Source organism: Echeneis naucrates, chromosome 19, assembly GCF_900963305.1.
Source record: "Echeneis naucrates chromosome 19, fEcheNa1.1, whole genome shotgun sequence".
NCBI classification, from domain to species: Eukaryota; Metazoa; Chordata; class Actinopteri; order Carangiformes; family Echeneidae; genus Echeneis; species Echeneis naucrates.
In genome coordinates, this window is record NC_042529.1 from 12445817 (window position 1) to 12465809 (window position 19993).

At 40.3% G+C, this 19993-nt stretch overlaps 1 protein-coding gene across 1 annotated transcript in view; it reads right to left on the bottom strand.

Moving 5' to 3' along the window:
* Positions 1-1706: 1706 nt before the first annotated feature.
* The window catches only part of antxr1c (ANTXR cell adhesion molecule 1c), a 31991-nt gene continuing 13704 nt past the window's right edge, over positions 1707-19993 (bottom strand). Inside the window, exons 10-18 of the mRNA XM_029527411.1 lie at positions 18806-18904; positions 18406-18475; positions 14684-14762; positions 12429-12524; positions 12237-12275; positions 11911-12009; positions 11653-11820; positions 10242-10322; positions 1707-4946 (exon numbers count right to left, since the gene is read on the bottom strand). Of these exons, the coding sequence (XP_029383271.1) occupies positions 4683-4946; positions 10242-10322; positions 11653-11820; positions 11911-12009; positions 12237-12275; positions 12429-12524; positions 14684-14762; positions 18406-18475; positions 18806-18904 (995 nt within the window). The 3' untranslated portion in view covers positions 1707-4682. The remainder of the gene's footprint in view (positions 4947-10241; positions 10323-11652; positions 11821-11910; positions 12010-12236; positions 12276-12428; positions 12525-14683; positions 14763-18405; positions 18476-18805; positions 18905-19993) is intronic.

The following is a 19993-nucleotide window of genomic DNA, read 5'->3' on the forward strand; positions in this document are numbered from 1 at the left end:
CATGCAAACACCAGTGAAGTGTGTGTGTGTGCCTCCATCACCGTAACTTCACGCCATTATTTGGTAAAAATGTACCCTTCGACATCTTGTAAAAATAGAATCACCGGCTGTAGATGACGCCAACATTTCTGCAGCGTGATGGAAGACGAGCAGGAGCTGGTGCTGCTGAAGACGACGGTGCTGTGAATCCCAGCTGTTTAATGTTGCTCATGTATCTGTTTGAAGAACTGACTGCCTCATTTTCTCCATTTTTTTTTTTTTTTTCTGATTCAGCCCACTCTTTCCAACACACCACATCCTCCTCTCCTCTGCATGTGGAGGGGAAAAAATGCAGACTCCACCGTAATTATCCAGCTGGAACTGCTCATGGGGCCATTCTGGCCGTATTAAATTCATTACCAGCCAGAGAAACAGATTGTGAAGACTCTCCCGGCGCAGAATGTGTTTTCATTCGCATTCGGTTATAAGTGACACTTTGATGGCCAGCTACAGAGCGACATCCCTGGAGCTGGAGGGGGATGCTCCAATGCGCTGGACTGCAGACCCAACCTGCCCCCCCCCCCCTGTGTATGCCGGAGTCTGAAGAAGCAGAGGTCGGAAGGTTAGTGACCGGAAAGCAGCCAGCGGTGAAGCCAGCGCATGCATGGAAAGAAGCATTTGGGGAAACCCAATGGAAAGCCGTCCTCCATCTGCAGGATGGGCAGGATCCTCCACCGTGAGCTTCCATCACATGCTAGCTGGGAGTGAAGTGAACGGGCTGCATCACAAGAAGCGGATAAGTGCTGATAGTAAAGAGCTCACGGTTACACAACATTTTTGTTTGTTTTGGATCAAACGTACAGTAGTAAATAATACAATGCCCGGCAGTGACAGTTTTTATGGGTGCTTTTTTGGCTGCACAACAAGCTGTAAACACACCACATCTGTGATGTCACCTAATGAAGTTCATGGCTTAAATATTAGCAAAGAGCAGCTTACATAATATATACTTTCAGGGAGACACGTGGCTCTTCGGACGCCCCACTATGTTCCCTTTCCCTTTTGATGTACAGGGAAATTCAAAAACAAAGAGCTGAAAGGCACCAAAGTGTCTCACGGCGTTGAGAGAAACTGCTGAGTTGGCGTTCCACCTTATATTCCATAATACACAAACCTTCAGGAACAGATCTGCGCCATTGACATGTACCTTTATTAAACATCTAATCCTTGCCCCTTTAGGTCAGGTTCCTTCTGGTTTTAGTTCCTGCCCTTGTGATTTGCAGCGGGCGTTACTGTTGGCACCATGACGCCATGACAGGGAGCCAGCACAACATCAGGACCCAGAGACTGAAGCATGATGAATGTTTATTGTTTAAATGTCTTACACTCTTGTAACAAACATTAACCACGGCTGATTTACATTTAGGTGTTAAATATACAGGCCCAACCACACTGAGCATGTTGTCTTGTTTGGCAGGAAGTTATTTCTTAAACCTGTGCTTTTCCTGTTGTCGTGAGTTTAAGTGGCTATTGCAAAGAAACTAAAACATTTTTTGCGCTCATTAGACACAATGAGCTGAAATAACCTAAAAATAACACACACACAATCTGAGCTGTGTTGAAAGTTTGAATAAAAGGTTTCATAATGGGCTTCCAAACTTGGAGCTGCGAGGGGAAAATGAGTCTGACCACTGACTCCCACATAACAAAGACACAGAAACTCTCTGTTAGAAGCTTGGAAGTCAACCTTTATTGATATTGTTTAAAAAAAAAAAAGTCACGTCAACCAACAAAGAAAATCATATACAGTTGAATCCACAACTCTGTGTCACTTTCACATGACCGGTGATGCGTTCCCAGACTTTTGGACCCCGCTGTACATCTTTCATATTTGCTTCCGTACTGATGTTTATACATGTAAAAAAACAAAAAACAACAACAACAACACACACTGGTTAACATAAAAAATCTCAACTCGTCTTGGGATGAAAAATCTGACAGTGATAACTGCAGACGTTCCCTCTAAAGCACTGATCTTGTGTCTATACTGTAATTCCGTCTTGGGTGTTAATGTTATTATTAGAGCAAATCAGCAAAGATGCACTGCTGAGACCAAGGTACCATAGCATCACATCTCCAGCCAAAGGTTCCAGTCTCGTTCCACCTTGAATTGGTGAAGTTTGATGCTGCAGCAAATTACAAAGTAAGGCACTGTAATTGTGTTTCTGGGTTTGCGTGGGATCTGGTAAACGGTCGGCTTTTTTAAGGGCTTGGCGGCGCCATGTCGAAGGGAGAAGTGACCAAGTTTTATGAAATGATTTTTTATGATTTAGAGAAATGAAAAGTCTGTCAGCCAATCAGCTTCTGCTGTGTATTAGTATACAGTCATAAAGATGATAGGAATTTACTCGACGGCAACAATTTTCCTCTCTAGTTACAAAACCACGCTTCTTTCTATGAGCAAGATAATTGTTGGGAAATTATTATGATCTTCCAGAATTGGAAAAGAAATTGAACCCCCGACGCTTAATTTCCTTCTTGGTAATGAAGAATGAAAAAATCCGTTCATTGATAAGAAGCTAAAAGATTGATAGAAATACAGTCAAATATTGATGCTGTAAATGTCTTGTTATTAAAAGTTCCCCAACTCCAGCAGGCAGATTAAATTGCTCAAAAGAGCTTAAAAGGCATGCTTGTAGATCATGAACATTCGAATGTGAAGCATATGGACCTTTCCTTTAACTCAGCAGTGGAGCCATTTTTAAGACGCGGCTACTGATTATGAATGCATGTAGTAACACAATGGCACAGGACATAGATGAATGACGTACATTAAAATGAAAGTATGAAAAAAAATCATCTAAATCAAAGAAGATAAACTTCAGAAGGCACTAGATAGAAAAAGAGTACCAACATTTTTCAACTGCTTTCGTACACTCTGAAATAAGACTCATATTTCTGTTCTTTGCTGTTGATGTTTGGGGGCGTGATTTGTCACTATTTTCACAAATTTAACACCAGGTTGCGTTTCACCTACTAGACAATAGCAATGAAGGCATAATGCACACCAACAATCATACACATTTTTAACCCACAATTTACCCAATTTAAGTGTAGCTTGATCACTTTCAGTTCCAAAAATGTTTCTATTTCAATGTAGATGAGGGGTTGAGAAATGCTGGTAGGACAGCTGTTGTGTCTCTAAATTCTGCGCACAGTGTCCATCTTGGTAGGTTGGACACCTTGTCGTTATTCAAGTACTCTCCTCTATTTCTCTCGGGGAGTAAAATAAATTAGATGCTCTTTGAACTGCCCTGCAGTTGCAATGTGACCTGCAAAGTGACCGGCGATGATAAAACTGAAGACATAAAAAACACAAAATGGTATCAAAGTACAGTATCAGGATTGTGTATAAAAAATGTGAGGAGAGATTAACCTGATTTCTGTTTGCTCGATTTCATGTCCAAATGTTAACAAAAACAAATACATACTGTAGTTGCCCAGCAGTCAATGTGCGCAGATACCACAAAAAAAAAAAAAAGAAAAAAGAAAAACCAACAACAACAACAACAACAACAAAAAAAATATTGCTGTAAATTAAATTCAACTACATGAAAAGATGATTAAGGACAATATCCAAAGCCTCAAAGACATCACCCAACGTAGCATTCAAAAACATACCTCAAAGTAAAAACGTACCTCCCAAATAACATCTGTACACTTCCCTGTCACTGATTGGTACAAAGACTGAACCACAAAATCATGCAACTGTTTTGTTTCTGTATTAAATGATTAGAGTTTGCTGGTTTAGCATTATGTTGGACTAAATAAACATTACAAAAAGGTGAAGAAAAAAAAAATCAGCTATGAAATTTTCCCTCACAGGATTAACAGGTTATATTCATTTAGAACCATAACTTCAGTTTTTAGGAAATCACTTCTTTTGTCTTTGTTACTCAACACCAATAACATCATGACTCGTTCAAATTGTTTGGAAATGAAATCCCCACAAAACCTCACAGCAATGGAAAAATAAGCCAATCCATTCTGCCCAAAGTTTAACCTGGTTACTCAGATTTCCATGTATGACCTACTTTCACCCTTAATTTTCAATAACGATGGCATAACTCAGTAGTTGATAAGAACAACAAAGAAATTTCATCTATTGCAGTATATCTTCTGTGGACTTCCTGTCCCAACATGCTTTGCTGTCCAGCAACAATCCTCCCTGATCTCACAAACGCCGACACAAAGTAAAATATTTCCCAGTATCACCCCATTCACTTTGTATAGGACCAAGTGTCAAGTCAAATTGCCTGTCATTCATTTTTTCTTGCTTATTAGTGAAATTAAAACGTCCTTTTCCAATGATTGTCAACTCTTTGCTGTGGTTAGTAAAATTTCAGTTTTCCTCATAAGTTTCTCTAGCATTCAAACATTTTACTCCACCAGCATTCATCCAGCTGGGTTTAGATGTGCGGAATGACTAAATAAGCAGCTTGAAGTTTAACTTGACACTCTTTCCCACATAAGAAGATGAACACAATGACTGGGATTCAAAATCTTTGGCTTATAGCAGGAGTATCTTTGGCAGCGAGGACGACAGTCTTCAAACTGAAAGAACTGGTCAACAGAGCGGTAAGTCTGTGTATCAAAGTGGGTACATTTGGCGGGGGGTAGGAGTAAGGGTTTGTCTATGTGATTCAGGGGCGGAGGCTGGGTGGGGGACGCGAAGGCGGTGGACATGGAAGCCCCGGAGGCGTGCGCGATGGGGGCGGACCTGGGAGCACCTGGCCTGACGGGGGTGATCTGGCCGGAGGGCAGCTGGAGGTGGGAGATGAGGAGGCGGTGCGGGCCACCGGGCGGTAGTCTGGCGGAGGGGGCGAAGGCGTGTCCATTGGAATGCGAGATGGGGCCTTGGCTGCTGCCGACTCTTCCTTCACTCTTGTGAAGTTGATGCAACGACCCTAAGGGCAAGTAGAGAGACACGTATGAAAACAAAAAGCAAGTGATAACACCAAAAATACAGAAAAATCTAAAAAATCTCTATAAAACAGTCGGAATGTGTCATGTTTGATAAAAGCAAATAAAAACAGAGCAGAAAACATAAAACACTCAAGATTCGTTGACAGAAATGTCACGTTTTCATGTTGTTCTCCAAGTGGGCTTACACTGTGCTGCAATGATTTCATGACACTTGAGTGGAGAATTTTTGCCACAAGCTGTTTGCAACAGTAATGGCTGTAAACTCACTTCAAATCACATCATATTTTGCATTGTCTGGAAAAAAATGTAACTCTAATGAACCATTTTTTGCTACAGGAAGGAATTAATTTGTGATTTATAAAGGATCTAAAAAACGAACAATAAGAGTATCATCTAAAAATGTAAAATGAATATTAATGTCTATGTGATATGACAGAGAAGTCACAGTTAGTAGTAGTAGTAGTGTGTAGTAGTCTAGTAGACACAATACACACACACACACACACTTGCAGGTAAAGACGACACAGCTGTCTAATCTGAAATACATTTGGGCTAAGAAGGCAGTGACATCAGTCACTGGATCAACATACAATTACCACTTTGTATGTGTGTGTCTCTGTGTGTGTTTGTGTGGCCAGCTGGTGCTGCAGATTACACTGAAATCCCCCCCTCTTCAAATTATCCCGTTTAGTCCAATGATCTGTCCCAACAACTGTGACTCACTCAAAGCTCTTGTTCCTGATGCCATATGGAGGAGAAACCAAGGAAAGACTGAATTTAGATAGTGGGACTGAAACTGGTGTGCGTGTGTGTGTGCCTGGTGATTGGGTTGGGGGGGGGGGGGGGGGGGGGGGGCAGTTGATCTGGACCTTACATCAGTGTAAGGGTTACACTGTAAAATAAGTTAATTTGTTCCAGCAGAAATAACATTTTACTCACTTGCTTCTTGTAAAATATTACACCAACCACAAACTTCACCCAAGTTCATCAATGTCTTTGTTACCATAGCAACCCTGCCCAGTCCACAGTTGCATACGTTTTGCAGCCAGAATGGAGTGCAGTAATTTTAATCTGCTAATAAGCAGTATGAGGGATTGCAGCCACAGAACTATGGCTGAGCAGTACAGAGCGGAAAAGGAGAGAACAGAATTGATGTCACTTCTAAGACTCTGAGGGATCAGCACAGTTCATTTCCTCTTAAAAAAGAATTATGCATAATGTGTTATACCAAAATGTTCTCATATTTTTTAAAATGTTTTAATCTGTTGAAATGTCTTTGGAGAAAAAGCATGAATGAAATAATGATAGAGTCCAACAGATCACAAAAACAGCTTCAGATGAACTGAGGGAATTCTTCAACATCCCACACTAAACTTTTGCCCTCTTCTCAAGGCAACCATTCCTGTCCTCTATTTAGCTGAGCATTTCTACCACAGGCTCAACCGCTGATGTTGAACTTAAACTTGCCTCTCACATCAAATGTAGATTAGCTAGAAGCTAGAAGAGATCAATGGCTTAGAAAATGAAACACCTACAGTACAGAGATTAGGTAAATGCAGAAGAATGTCTTTGTCTGTACCACATCTACTGAAACAACGTTTTGGCAGGAAATCAGTGAAAACTGTCTTGGGGGACACATTCCAGTCATCCCAACTAGTAAATAATCTGCCGAGAGCAGACTCATGAAGTTGAATAAACATTGGTGAAAAAAGGACAGGAATTTGCTGTGACCCCCAGTTACTGGACTGTCACCAGTTATCCAGTCATCCAGCATGCCAAAACTTAGACAAGAAATATTTCTCTCAAATTCTTTAAATTTGTTTTCTTGCTTGAAGTAGACTCTTTCCTCCTTCCCAGTTTCATGTATTTTGTGAACTAATGCTGCACTGTGGTCTTTCTGGCTCCATCCCAAACAGAATTTACTCAGAAACTAATGAGTAGGCAGACTTTCTGCATTATTTCACGGTTTGGGGAGCTGGTCGAATCCGAGTCATGTGTTGTAATACATTCCTTTAGTTTTACAGTAACACAAAATGTCACATATTTTAGTCTTCCCCTGAAGCTCAGCTGGGACTGTCGACATGTTAGAGTTTGGTAACACTAATTTCTATCACACAGTGCAAGAAGAGTTTAATGACTTTGGCTTTGGGGGTGCTGGTAGTTAGACTAGCTCTGGCCCTGCTACCTGCAATTCAGTCTAATCTACCTCTGAGAAAGAAAGGCTGCACGTTTTAACCAACCAGATACTGTTCTAGCTCATGTACATGTTTTGTACAGGGTTTTTTTTTTTTTTTTTTTGCTTCATGTACATTGTTCTGTTAGTGCCCATCTGTGGTTTAAATCTCTGAACATTTTCCTGAATAAAGCCACACTCTTGTGGTGATCTCCTCTACTGTCTACAGTCTTACCAAGGTCATAAAATTGTCTAGGCCTGGTGTGTGCGCGCATGTGTGTGTGAGACATGGTCAGTTGGTGGGTGAGACAGCCTTGGCAGTCGTCTGCCTTAGGTATTACCTCATGCCCCATAGCCAGCTAAGTGCTTCTCTGGGGAGGATTGTGTTTATATGAAAAAGAAAGAGAGAGAGAGATGGAGAGAGTGTGTGGACTCGCTCTACCTCAAACTGTATGCTCTGACATCAGAGTAACTGATGTGGTTTGGTGACACACACACTCATAATGATGAACTGCTGTCTTCAATTTAGATAACTTAATTCAGAGGCATCAACTCTGGTCTCTATACGGGCAATTATGTGGTTATGTATGTATGCAAAATACAGTATGCAAGACACAGCAAGAACAAACAAACACACACACACACAGCACTGTGCAGAGCCTGCTAAGCAAACAAGAAGAGAGGTTATGGGGTTCATTACTGAGAAAGAGGTGAATGTGTGTGTGCGTGCCTGTCTGTGTGTGTAATCAGTGCAGTAAATGCAGACCATTCATGCCGAACCTTTTTGTGTTCGTGAGGCTGGATTCATTTCCAAGAACTACTGATTATTGTAATTAACCCAGACCCTGTAGGAAGTCTCAATGAAGTCCAGAGTCACTTTTGTTAAAATGAAGATTATTTTGAATTTCTATTTAAAAAGAAAGAGTCAAATTCATGAGCGAGTCTTGTGACTCATGTCTTGTACATTAAGAGTTAAGTTAAAGTCGGCAGTAAACATGTTTACATGACAAAGCCTGAGTGTAAAATGCTTAATTTCCTGCGTGGTAGAAGATTATTACCCGCACAGAGTTAACACACAGGGAGCGGTTCAGACAGGAAATGTAATGATTTCATTATTTGGACATGGGCTGAACTGATTCTACAATAGCTATTTTTTATTAGAAAATGTAAAAAAAATAAAATAAAATAAATAAAAAATATATCTATATATATTATAATGAAATATATTTAAATAAATGCATTTTCCCAGTTGACTTTAAAACAGTCACTGAAGCTTAAAACTCATCACTGAAGGGACATGACTGTTGTTGTGCAGAAAGAAACACCTTTATGACAGAACGACAAATGATCGCAACTGAACTCAGCCAACTTGGAGAAAGTGAGTGTTTGTGATAATTTGAAAGTCTGGTGCTTTGGTGACTTTACTGACACTTCAGTGGACAGCTGCAGGACATTTCACATTTAACAGTGTATCAGGTAATATTAAAGCAAGCAAATAGGTGCTTCCTCTGTGAAACACAGAAGTGAAACAGCCTGCTGGCCTGGTGGATTTCTGCTGCTTCGTGAGAAACCACAAATGACTTGAAGATGAAATTATTTCAGTGGAAAGAGACGCACGATTTCTTCTCGAGACTAAGAATTGCGTCATGCAGAGCTTACATGAACAGCCACTGCTAAAAGCTCCTTTGGTTAAGAGAAATTTGTTGAGGAAGGAAATCCAATCCAAAATCTTTTTTTATCAAACTGCCAGCTCATTTTGGCAAAGTATCACCAAGCTAATGGGGTGTTTTTTATTTTATTTTCAGGGGAAGCTGAGAGCTTATCTGGCGGCAAATTCTGCCTCTATACCTGATCGTGGTGCCAAGGAAACAAACTCTTAAATGTGGAATTCCCATTAAAAAAGATCATCGGAACATTTTCTGCTATTAAGGCGTAGTTTTAACTACAGTTTAGGATGAGAGCTGATCTGCAGGAGAGTTGGCTGTCAAGAGAGGGTGTGCAGAAAAAATGTTTGATCATATACATTCAATTAACAAAAGCCTGTCCCTGTACATTTCAAAGTATGAGTCATAAAAGTGAAAATATTATAAGGAATAATCACACATTAAAACTGAATTTGCTAAATGTGGCAGGGAGATTTAAAACCCTTGAGAGCCTGAGTGAACTCTTGTTTTCTGTTGTCTGGGCCATTATTTTCAGTAAAAGCTTTGGATTTTAAACCTAAAACATGTGGCTGATGTGAGAAGGGGTTGTTTTTACCATCCTACACACATGAACACATTAGACAATATGAGGATGTGTCTGAGAGTGAGCTGCAGTTGATTTATAGCATCTAATGTGAAGCAGGTGTGGGAATCAGGCTGGTTCAACTGGATGAAGTCAGGGCAGCTGAGGTGTTAGCCAGCACAGGAACACCAACGCTGAGTGGAACAGGGAGAAAGTTGGAGGAGCAGAGGGCAGGATGAGTAATCCGCTCAAATGACCGAACGTTTTCATGCTTATGCACAGAAAACATTTCCAAATAGAGCCAGTTTGGAGTATAATAATGGACTCCTGTGGGTTTTTTGTCAGACAAAGTGTTTTTCACCCTTGGGGAGACCGTCACACACAGCACTATGACTAAAACACTTCTGAGATTTGTTTTATGATAAATAACAAAACCTCAACATGTAGCAGTTTTAGCAGGGAGGGAGGCGGAACTGTCAGCTTGTCTGACTAAACCCTTCCCTTAAACACTGATTGAACGATAATGGTTTAGCAGTCACAGCCAGACACAACAAGTCTGTCAGACTCTGGCTTCCTCTCCAAGTTCAAGTAATGTACATGAGACTTTATTTGGAGCAATTCTATGTAGAAAGAGCAGCTGGAGGGTGGTGTCTTTTTATGCCCTTAAAAAACCAAAAGAAACCCCGGACTGAAAACCTGCTGCTACTTAAAGTGAGCTAACCCCCTCTTATTCCACATTAGGTTGTGAGTTACTGCAGGTATAGAGCACTACTGGAGGGATGACAAATGTGAAATGGGAAGGTGAAGGGAGATTGGATGTGGGTGAGAGGATCTGACTGTATAAAAGTTTCCCACAGTGCACTGCTGTGGTACTCACGTGATCCCCAGGTTGGGGTCTCATCAGAGAGACCTGGTCATACCCGCGGCGAAACAGGGCCCAGATAGCATCCAGTTTACCCTGTACAGGACAGGAGAAAGCAAAAGATTTAACAGCTGGCCACAGCTGAACCTCAGCGTCTTCCACACCACAATGCATTACTTAATACAGATTGTACTGGATCAGCAAACATTCAGTCTGCGGTTCCCAGTGAAGGTCCCAACTCTGCAGGTTTTTACAACAAAACGAGCACAACAAGCTGATTTGACTGATTAGTTCCTTCCTCTCTGGCTGAAGCCTTTTAGTGATTGATTAGTCACAATGGTTACAAGACAAGGGTTTGTATTTATATTTTAATGCAATTCTCCTGATGCACACATGCACAAGCATTTTATTCCCTTTAAATGTGCTTCCAAAAATAACATTTACTGGCAGGGATGAAATACAAATGAAAGATTTTACAACTAAGCAGCAGCTTATGCCTGGCAGGAAATAAATGATGATCCTTTCATGACATTCCTGACAAGAATAAAAAATGTGGTTCAGTGAGACCTGTGTGATGATGAGGCTGAACATTCAACTGATGTCTAATAAATGAATGGATTATGGGGTAAAAACCTTCCTCCTTACATATGAAGTGCACTTGTAACATATTAGCTTGAACTGTAAAACAGACGACTGCTTGGCCTCAAGAGGAGGGAAGTTCTAATTTAAACAGATTTTAAATTGTAGATGAAAAGATCTTTAGGTGTTGAAGCATGGACCCACCACAGCCCAACACACACAGACTGGTCAGTATATGAATTCACCTTTTTCCTGGGATGAGTGTAAACTTTCACAATGAATCACTGCAGTGCTCTCCGTGTAATGGTGTATGTTACAGTGTGAACAGATAACAGTACTGCTACTGTATAAAGGGCCAATGTTGCTACACAGAGCTGTATTATGGTGAGTGATTTAAACATAAACAGCTCTGACGCCAGGTCTTATAATGTCTGACTGTCTGCATTACATGCTGTATCACTAGTTATGCGTTTGCATTGACAGTTATTGCATTTTGTGCTTATGCAGTACATTATACATGAACAGGCTTTATTTCTCTGTGCTGTCTAGAGGCAAACTTAGCAGTGCCACTAGAGGTGATTTTCATATTTTAACCTTGACTGAAGGATTTCAGAGATTGGCCTGAAAAAATGTTGCCACCCTCAGTTATTTGACATTCGCTGGGCAACAACTAAAATATGCCAATTTTAACTGTAAACAAGGATTGTTTCAGCATAGCAAGGACTCTCCTACAGTACAGTTGAAGTACAGTTTTCCTGTAGATTGTCTACATAAGTTAAATGATGCTATTATATTATGTATCTATTATTGTCTGCTGGTACTGAGGGAAAAACAAGGCTGTATTTACCCGGATGGGTGTGTACCACTTCCGGCTCTGAGGCGGCTTCTTGTTCTGAGGTTTCTTAGGCTTGGGCTCGAAGGGTTCATACTCCTGCTCAGGCATTTTCACCACAGCATTCTTTGGTTTCTCCAGTTTAGCCCCTTCCTCAGTGGAACCTTTTCCTCCCCAGCGCACCTACACGGGGCAGATAAGACATGAATGTACAATGAAATACAGGCACTGGATGTAATTTAAACTTTTCGAATTTGCAGGCTCAATAGGTACCTCCATCCTCTTGATCCCTCCAATTCCTCTTCCTCCATAATATGAAGCATCCACAGTTGGCCACTTCTTCTTAGGCTGGCCATCTTCATCATCTGACTCCTGATGATCAAACAAAAAGAGCCTTTTATTCTTCTTTCTGTAGTTTGCATTTTCTAACATACAGAGGCTATCAAAACTTACAATATAATGTATTCATGGCTTTTCACACAAGTACTTCTGATATGATCACACAGAATTTTGTTTTAGAAATTTGTCCTATTTGCAATAAAATGTGTTTAGTTGTAATCAGTTACGCAACACTTCATTGTTTGTGTATTTTGACTCACAGGCTCAGGTGGAGGTGGAGGAGGGGGTTCTTTGATCACCTGTAGAAACATAAGACACATGACATTTTAAACAACAGTCTGTGTTTAGCTGTGTCACCAACGTATTAATCACATTGACACCCAACTCTCAGATCTTTAATGGTTTAATGCTTTTTTAGAGGTAGCTGGCTGTGTGGTGTTTGTGTTTCTTACCACGGTGCAGCACAGAGGCCAGAACCACCACATGAAGAGCAGGGCCAGGAGCAAGAACAGCACCAGCAGGGTGATGAGGAGGATGGTGCCATCGAACTGTTAGGAGGAAACCCATGACACAAACACATAGAGGAATGTGCTGTAAGTCACTCAGACAACAACAGAGGTGTTCAGAGCTGACAGACATAAGTGATGAACCTGTCTGGATCTTCGTGTTGTTCAGTGCTTTTAGCTGCAAAATTCAAAAAGCACTGAGCAAAAACTGCAACACAGTGCTAATCAGTTTTTTGTGTCTCCTGGAAGCACTGCTGTTGCCTATACAAGTAATTGTGTTGAAAGTATCTGTAACACGTGTTGTCCAGTTTCCTGAGTTCTTAGGGCCAATGTACTTAAAGGGTATGCAGATGCAGAGACTCCTTAACTTTAAGATTTTGGAGGGATAACTTTCTCTTGCTTATACACTGTGGTATTCCCACTTTTTTCCTGAAATTAAGTATGAGTCCATCTTCCAACAAAGCCTACAGAAACAGTTGAACATTTCTGTTGTACAGTAACAGTAACTAGAAGGAATAGTAGAAGCAACCATATGAACCGAGCAGTAATCATAGTCACAGCAGTAGTCATTGTGGCAATAAACACAACAGAAGGTGGTAGCAGTAGAAGTACAGTACTGACAGTAGTGATAGTACTGGTGGCAGGGGCGATAGCGGTATAATTATTGTTGGAGAAAAGGAAGAGCCTGCAGACTGTCAGTGTTAATATTTTTGTTTTGAAAGAAGTTAATGTAAGTTGTGTGATCCTTGAATAAATCCATCACTTATCATTGCTCACTTTGAGGAGGCATCTGCGGATCAAACATGGTTCCCATTATAGACCACAGAGGAAGATCATTTGTAGCTAGACGTTCCCCTATCTATATTATGGTAAAGGCGTGGGGGATTAATGTGGACTCAGCCGTGCAGGACAGTCAAGGAAGGCATGTCACTGGGGACCAAATTACTTTCTCAGATATTTCCTAATCAGCAAGTTTGCAAATTTTGTGGGGTAATGGTTTAGCAAACAATGCAGCAAATCTCAACAGTCCCCACATCTGCATTGCTCGGCTTATGCACATATGAAGCTTGTGCATTTTCCCATGCAACATGGGTATAATTTGAGGGTAACTACAAAGGCTGAAATGGATCACACTGAGTTTGTGGAGGGATTGTTAGGGTTTATTGGGTTCATGAAGTTTGTTTTCAGACTTGATTTTTCAGTAGACTTCAGCTGGCATACTAATTATTGGACCAGCCATACCCCTCTTTACAGTTTGCAATTCGTTGTGCGATCCTTAGCCTGATGTGACTTCAGCCTATATGGTTTAGTTTAGTGGTGAGAAGCAGCTAATTGCACTGGTATGTTTAATTGAGCTCTATATATCACTGCCCACAACACAGCAGATTTAATTCACAGTATTTTCCTGCACATGTCACATGGATTGAGAGAAAATGGCTTCAAAGATATTCTTTTCTCTGCTGCGGCTCAGGCCCATATGTTCCATCACGTTTTACTTAGTTAAATTGCTTTAAATTGTCTTAAATTGTATCTTTTTTAATCTTGGTTTGTAGACAGTGAAGCTCCACCCTGGTCTCAATCTCATGCAGCCATATGCAGCCATACAACTGGGACCTATAGTACTCTTCCAGTGCACCAATGAGCAGCTTCAACTGGTTTGGACAAGGGCACTACAGTGGCTGTTACAAAATGCTTCTCTTTGTGGTCATGAACTAGTTTCTCTAACCTCATCTCCTGCCACCCCAGGGGGCTGAGATGGTCTTTTTTGGGTGGATCATGACTTAAAGACCCCTGTGGTTTCACTCTCCAAAGTAAGAGGAAAATAACAAAACTGAGAAAGGGAAGATCAAAAAGATAAAAGAGGTAAGGAAACTCTGTGCAGAGAGCAAAAACAGCTGGTGAAGAGAAAAGCAGTAAAGAGAGTAATACACATATATCTGCTTAACTCATAAAAGTAAAACTATGATCATTTTTAAAGTTGAAAAACATAAAACCTTAGCCATTCAAAGATATGCTTTCATTTTACTCCTGGTCATATTTACATTAGTTTAATGCTAAGTTTGAGCAGTTCAATCTCTGATCAGATGTTTAAAACATAGAAGATACACTTATATGACTCTTCTTAGCCAGACACTGAAAATTTCATTGTGTCCAGTACTTAAATACATCAGTCAGGGATGGTATAAGAAGCTAACACTTACACACTCAGTGGTAGTGATGTGGACGTTGCTGCTGATGAAGGACAGACCGTCATTCATACTCACTTGGAGATATATATCCCTGAAACAAACACACAACACACCCAAAGGTCAGGTTAGTTTGTCAGCGTGGGGATGTAACATCTCTGAAAGAGTTAACACTCAGTTAACACTAAGTCAGTATTTGTTTTTATTAGCTTATTTAGTCTGAAACATTTCCTCAATTTATCTGATCAGAGTGATGTCATTTAAGTAGTCACTGAACTGCCTGCAAACTGTGAGTTGATCCGTTGATGCTGTCATCTGAACCACCAAACAACCACAGAAAATATACTATGAGTCAAAGGAGGCAAATTTTCAGGCTCTGAAGAGAGTGATGTTTGGGTTGGGGTGAGGACCAAAATCTGTCCAATATATGACCTCAGTATTGTGACTTTTGGTTACAAGTTTTTGCCTCGCTTGTAATTGAGCAACCTGAACCCAAATGAATCAAATGCGATTTTCTGTTTCATTTTGGCTAAAAACCACATGACAGAAGAAGCATATGCGAATTTGAGCCACTCTAAGGAATGACAACAATCTCGTACACTCATCCTTCTTAGACACACTCTATGATCTCTGGTGATGGCCTGACTTGCACAATGATGATGATGGATGAGATAATACTGTGGATTCTGGCCCCTTATGGTTTTTGGAACTCGAAGAGTCTTTTTTGATGGTCTGAATCCCTCCTCCTCTGAGAGGACAAAAACAATTCTGAGAATTTCACGTGATGTGCTTTTCTCTTTTAGTTCCTCAAAATATTTGGATGAAAGACAGACTCTCCTAACCCCCACAAGTGGAAGAGAATGAGGTTGGGCAGATAGAAAGCAGACTATGTGATAAACCTGTCTTTGCTCTGACTCTGACAGAGCTGTCTCGCTTAAAAAACGGAGAGCAGAGAGAGAGAGAAGAGTTGGGTCAGTGGGTGAAGTTCACGATCAGCATATGTATCTCACTGACAAGAAACAGCCGAAGGACTGAAAGTTTAAGAGGACCTTAAAATTAAAGAGGTGGCGGTTTGATAAATATCTATGAAGTTGAAAAGTGACTCAATACAAAATGTGACAGCTTCCATACTCTCTGTATTTCTCCCAAAAGCCTCTAGGGTCAATTGAATACATTATCTTATTGAGGATTAAAGAAGAGAAGTGACCACTGTTTGATAGCCTTGAAGCAAGGAAATAAAAAGACAGGGCAGAGAGTTCAAACATGAATACACACGTTACACACTTGAAAGAGACAGACATTCATCTGCCCCTCATTAGGTGGTGTGGGTCGCCATGGAACCTACATTAAAACACTTAAATAAGTACCTTGACAAAGCAGACATTCCTACTCACTTGTCTTGTCTATTTGTCTCTTGTCTATTTCTGGCCAAACACAGACAACATTATGCCATTTCCTGATATTTCCAGCTGGATATATTTAGATTGTTTAAAACCTCAACAGCAGATGCCAGGTTTGGTATCCGTCACATAATAAAATAGCCTTCTCCCTGAAGATAATATTTAGCACCAACATTCAACATTCATACAGGAAAAAAATAGAGGTAGAGGAGACATGAAGACCAATTTATAGAGTACACAGAACAAAGTGTGGTTTTTAGTACAGGGATGATATCATTACACAAATTTGATCTTAAATCTAAATCACTGGTTTGTGATATGAACAACCACTAATCCTTCAAAAATCAGGGTCATGTGTCTGCATTTCAGTGGAGCAGCTTAAATACTGTCTCAAAGGTTTTTCCACCCTGCCGAGAATCAGGCTGCATACAAACACACATGGCCACGCACTTGAAAGACCAGACGAGGTGCTACACGGCTTTGATCAGCCAAAAACTGGACCAGGAAACAGTTGAAAGCCAGTGGAAGACTGATGGGGGATGAAAGAGGGAGTTTCAGCGTGACAAAGATAAATAAATGTCAGATACAGAGAGAAAAATGAACAGACAGGCAGACAGGGAAGGTGGGTGGGTGCAGGGTCTGGAAAACAACCAGCGAGGCAGTAAAAAGAGCCACTGTGGCACTAGAGGTAAAGACAGAGGTGGAGAAAAAAGGGGGAAGGATGAGTGTGGGTTGGAAAGTCAAGAGCTTAAGTGATTGAATGTTTCAGAGACAAAAATTAAGAAAATACACAAAAGCAGAGCTGAACTGAATTTATGTACCAAAAAATTTACCAGATCTGATTTACAACTTGATGGCGAATAAAATTAAGGAATTTCTATCATAATTACCCTTCAAGGTCAAGACAGTGTGCAAAGAAAGACGGGACTTCTGCTTCTCTCTTTGTCTCTCAATGTGTTTAAAGTCTTTAACCACCATCCAGTAAAACATATATTCTGTGGCCTGGTGTACTTTTCCTCCTATAAAGACTAAGGTTAAAGAGGTTTGTGGATTGTTGATGTTGGAACTGGTTGGGCTTCAAAAGGAGAGTTTGGTGAGCTGATGAAGAACAGTTCTGGCCGGCGGTACGGTTACACCAGTCAACTGTGAGACCGTCCTGTGGTGAATCTTGGCGTAAACTAACCTCAGCTGTCTAGAGTTTTCACAACCAATAACCCTTCTGCTCTCCTCTCCTGAACCAGAAACAATGAAGTGATTACACAAAACTGTACACTTGCACATGCCATTGTCATTATCTCCACCATATTCAGACTTTATCTCAGTCTGATGCAACTGCATGTTCTCACAATGTAGAAGGGTTAGGGGTCGATCAATTATTGTCAACACAAGGACCTGACGTGACTCTCTCACAATCATGCCTGTTTTTTTCTGTATGTCATTTGTATATGACACATTTTGAATTGTGTTATGTTTAATCTTGTAGTTTAAAAGGTTTGTTAAATAGGTTTTCCTACAACTGTCTTTGCACAATGTTAATAAAGTTATTATGGGCAACATATTAACAAGCTGGGCAGGTATAGGAAAGATATGGTTTAGAGATTAGTTATTTATTTATTTATTTATTAGAAATCTGCTGCCTGTTTTGGCTGGAAATGGCAGTGAGTGCTCAGTAAGACTAAACCAAAGCAATGAACTCAAGAATGATTAGATGAGAACTGAAATGCTGTGGTGATAATTCCCTGAGGGGTTGTCTTAATGAACAAAATCTTTCACATCACACATCAGCTGTTAATATAAAAGATTACTGAGTATAGCTCTAAGAAGAAATTAATTAGTTACATGCTTAGCTGCTGGCTAACTTCTGCACCAAGATAAATGAGTCCATAACAAAAAACTGTATGCTCTCACTTATTGGAAATTAAGACAAATTACTCAGTCTGCCATCAGCCGGGTAATTTAAGATTTGTGACTTTCTAGTTTTGGCTTTCTGTGGGACAACTCCTGCAGTTGTTTTCACCTCTCACTTCTAAACAAGAAAAATTTACCACTGCATGTGCATGTGCTGGCGTGGCTGTAGAACAGTTTATATTTTGCTAAGCTGAACCAGGATCTAGAAAAGAGGAATGCGGCCATGGATAGGGATCATAAAAAGGCCTAATGTACGGCAGGCTTCATGTGGTCTGTGCACATAGGCATGTATGCATGCATGTGGTTTTCTGTATTTGAGGCAGAAGAACGTGAGCTAAGATGCACGTGGATGCCACTGAGTGTGGAAATTAAACACTTTAAACAGGGGGCAAATTATATTGTTAAGTCAAAAAAAGAAGAGATACTTACTTCCCAACTTCACCAATGACAGGAGCTGGACACAATAAGAATGTGTCTTGTATTCCAGCTGGCTTTTCATCTAGGATACAGAGAGAGTATTTTCTTTCAGAATACAACTTGGTGTTATTTAGCTGCCTTTTACTGATAACTATAAACACTAGACAAGTACTTGCACAGCAGATTTTGATAATTAAAAGCTATAGAAGGTATTCAAAAGCTGGAATTTTACGTTGTGTGGCCATTTCCCTGCTAAACAATTACATGTATTACTTACGATTACATGCAACCCTGAGTTGCACATTTTCCTGTGATGAATACAAAGGTTCATACAGGGGCAGACGAGGACCTTGTTACAGTACAACTGGGTTTAACATAACAGGAAGAAACTGTGAAGTGTGTCTCCACTCACTGATTGTAATGGTATCGTTGATTTTGAAGCTGCAGAGCACCTGGTTGATGTTTCTGGCATGGAGAAAACCATTTCCTCTCACCACCACTTGGAAAGACTCTGGTTATACAACAAACATTGACATCATTACAAACACTTTCACTTTCATATATAATACTTCGAAGTATTTGGCATTATTTATTACGCATGAAGGGTCATCAAGGCTGCACAGTTAGTTTTCATACCCATCACCAAACAGGTTATACTTAAAATGACTCAGTTTATTTGCTCAATTGAGCTGCTTGAATAAATTTGTCACTCAGAACTCTATTCTGGTTTATTGGGAGTAAAAAAACATCAAGTGTCATCCATGGGAAAAGATACTAAAATTCAATACCGAAGCCGGAAAAGGGCTAAAATAATATGACAGAACATATATTATTAACTAGTATGACCTTTATTTCACAAGTACCCCGTTCTTTTAGTTTGTTAATTTAGATATGTGCACATCTGGGAATCTACTTTTAAGTTATTTTGTGAAATGGAAGAAATATGGAAAGAGGGTGAAAGGTTGTCAAGACATCCACGTCCATTGAACAAACTACTCAGGTGACCTGCATTCACAAGCTCTGATTTGCTTGTAAATTGGGTGGATAAACAAAACACAAGAATACAAGTCAACTTTCGTGCACCACAGCTGCCCCTTCTATAACTGCTAGACATTATCTTAAATGGCTGCAGTGTTGCCTGAAACACAAAGCAGATGCTCTAGTGCCAGCTATAAATACATAAAGATAGGAGTTAACCTGCATAGTTTAGCACTTGCAATAACAGCAGTCAATGCAACACACTATGTCAAGTGGAATCTGTTCCCTTTTTAAAATTGAAAGTTACTCATTGCTTAATAAAAGCCAAAAGCAGATGTTTTTTAGCTTATGCCAGAAATGTTTAATGAACCCCAGCTTTTATCTGTTCATTTGTGGTTTTTAATGGCCATTTAAGGTTGCTTTAGCTGTGATAATCTTTCTTTTGGCAGGACACTAAAGGATGTTGTCTACTCTATATTTCAGCTGATGCCAACGTCACCACTGCTACTCTCTCACAGTTGATCTTTTTAATAAGACCTAATAAGACCCTGTGATATTCCCACTGTAGCGCCATGTCCCATGCTCCAAATGGCCTGGATGCCCATACATTTTCCACCTACAC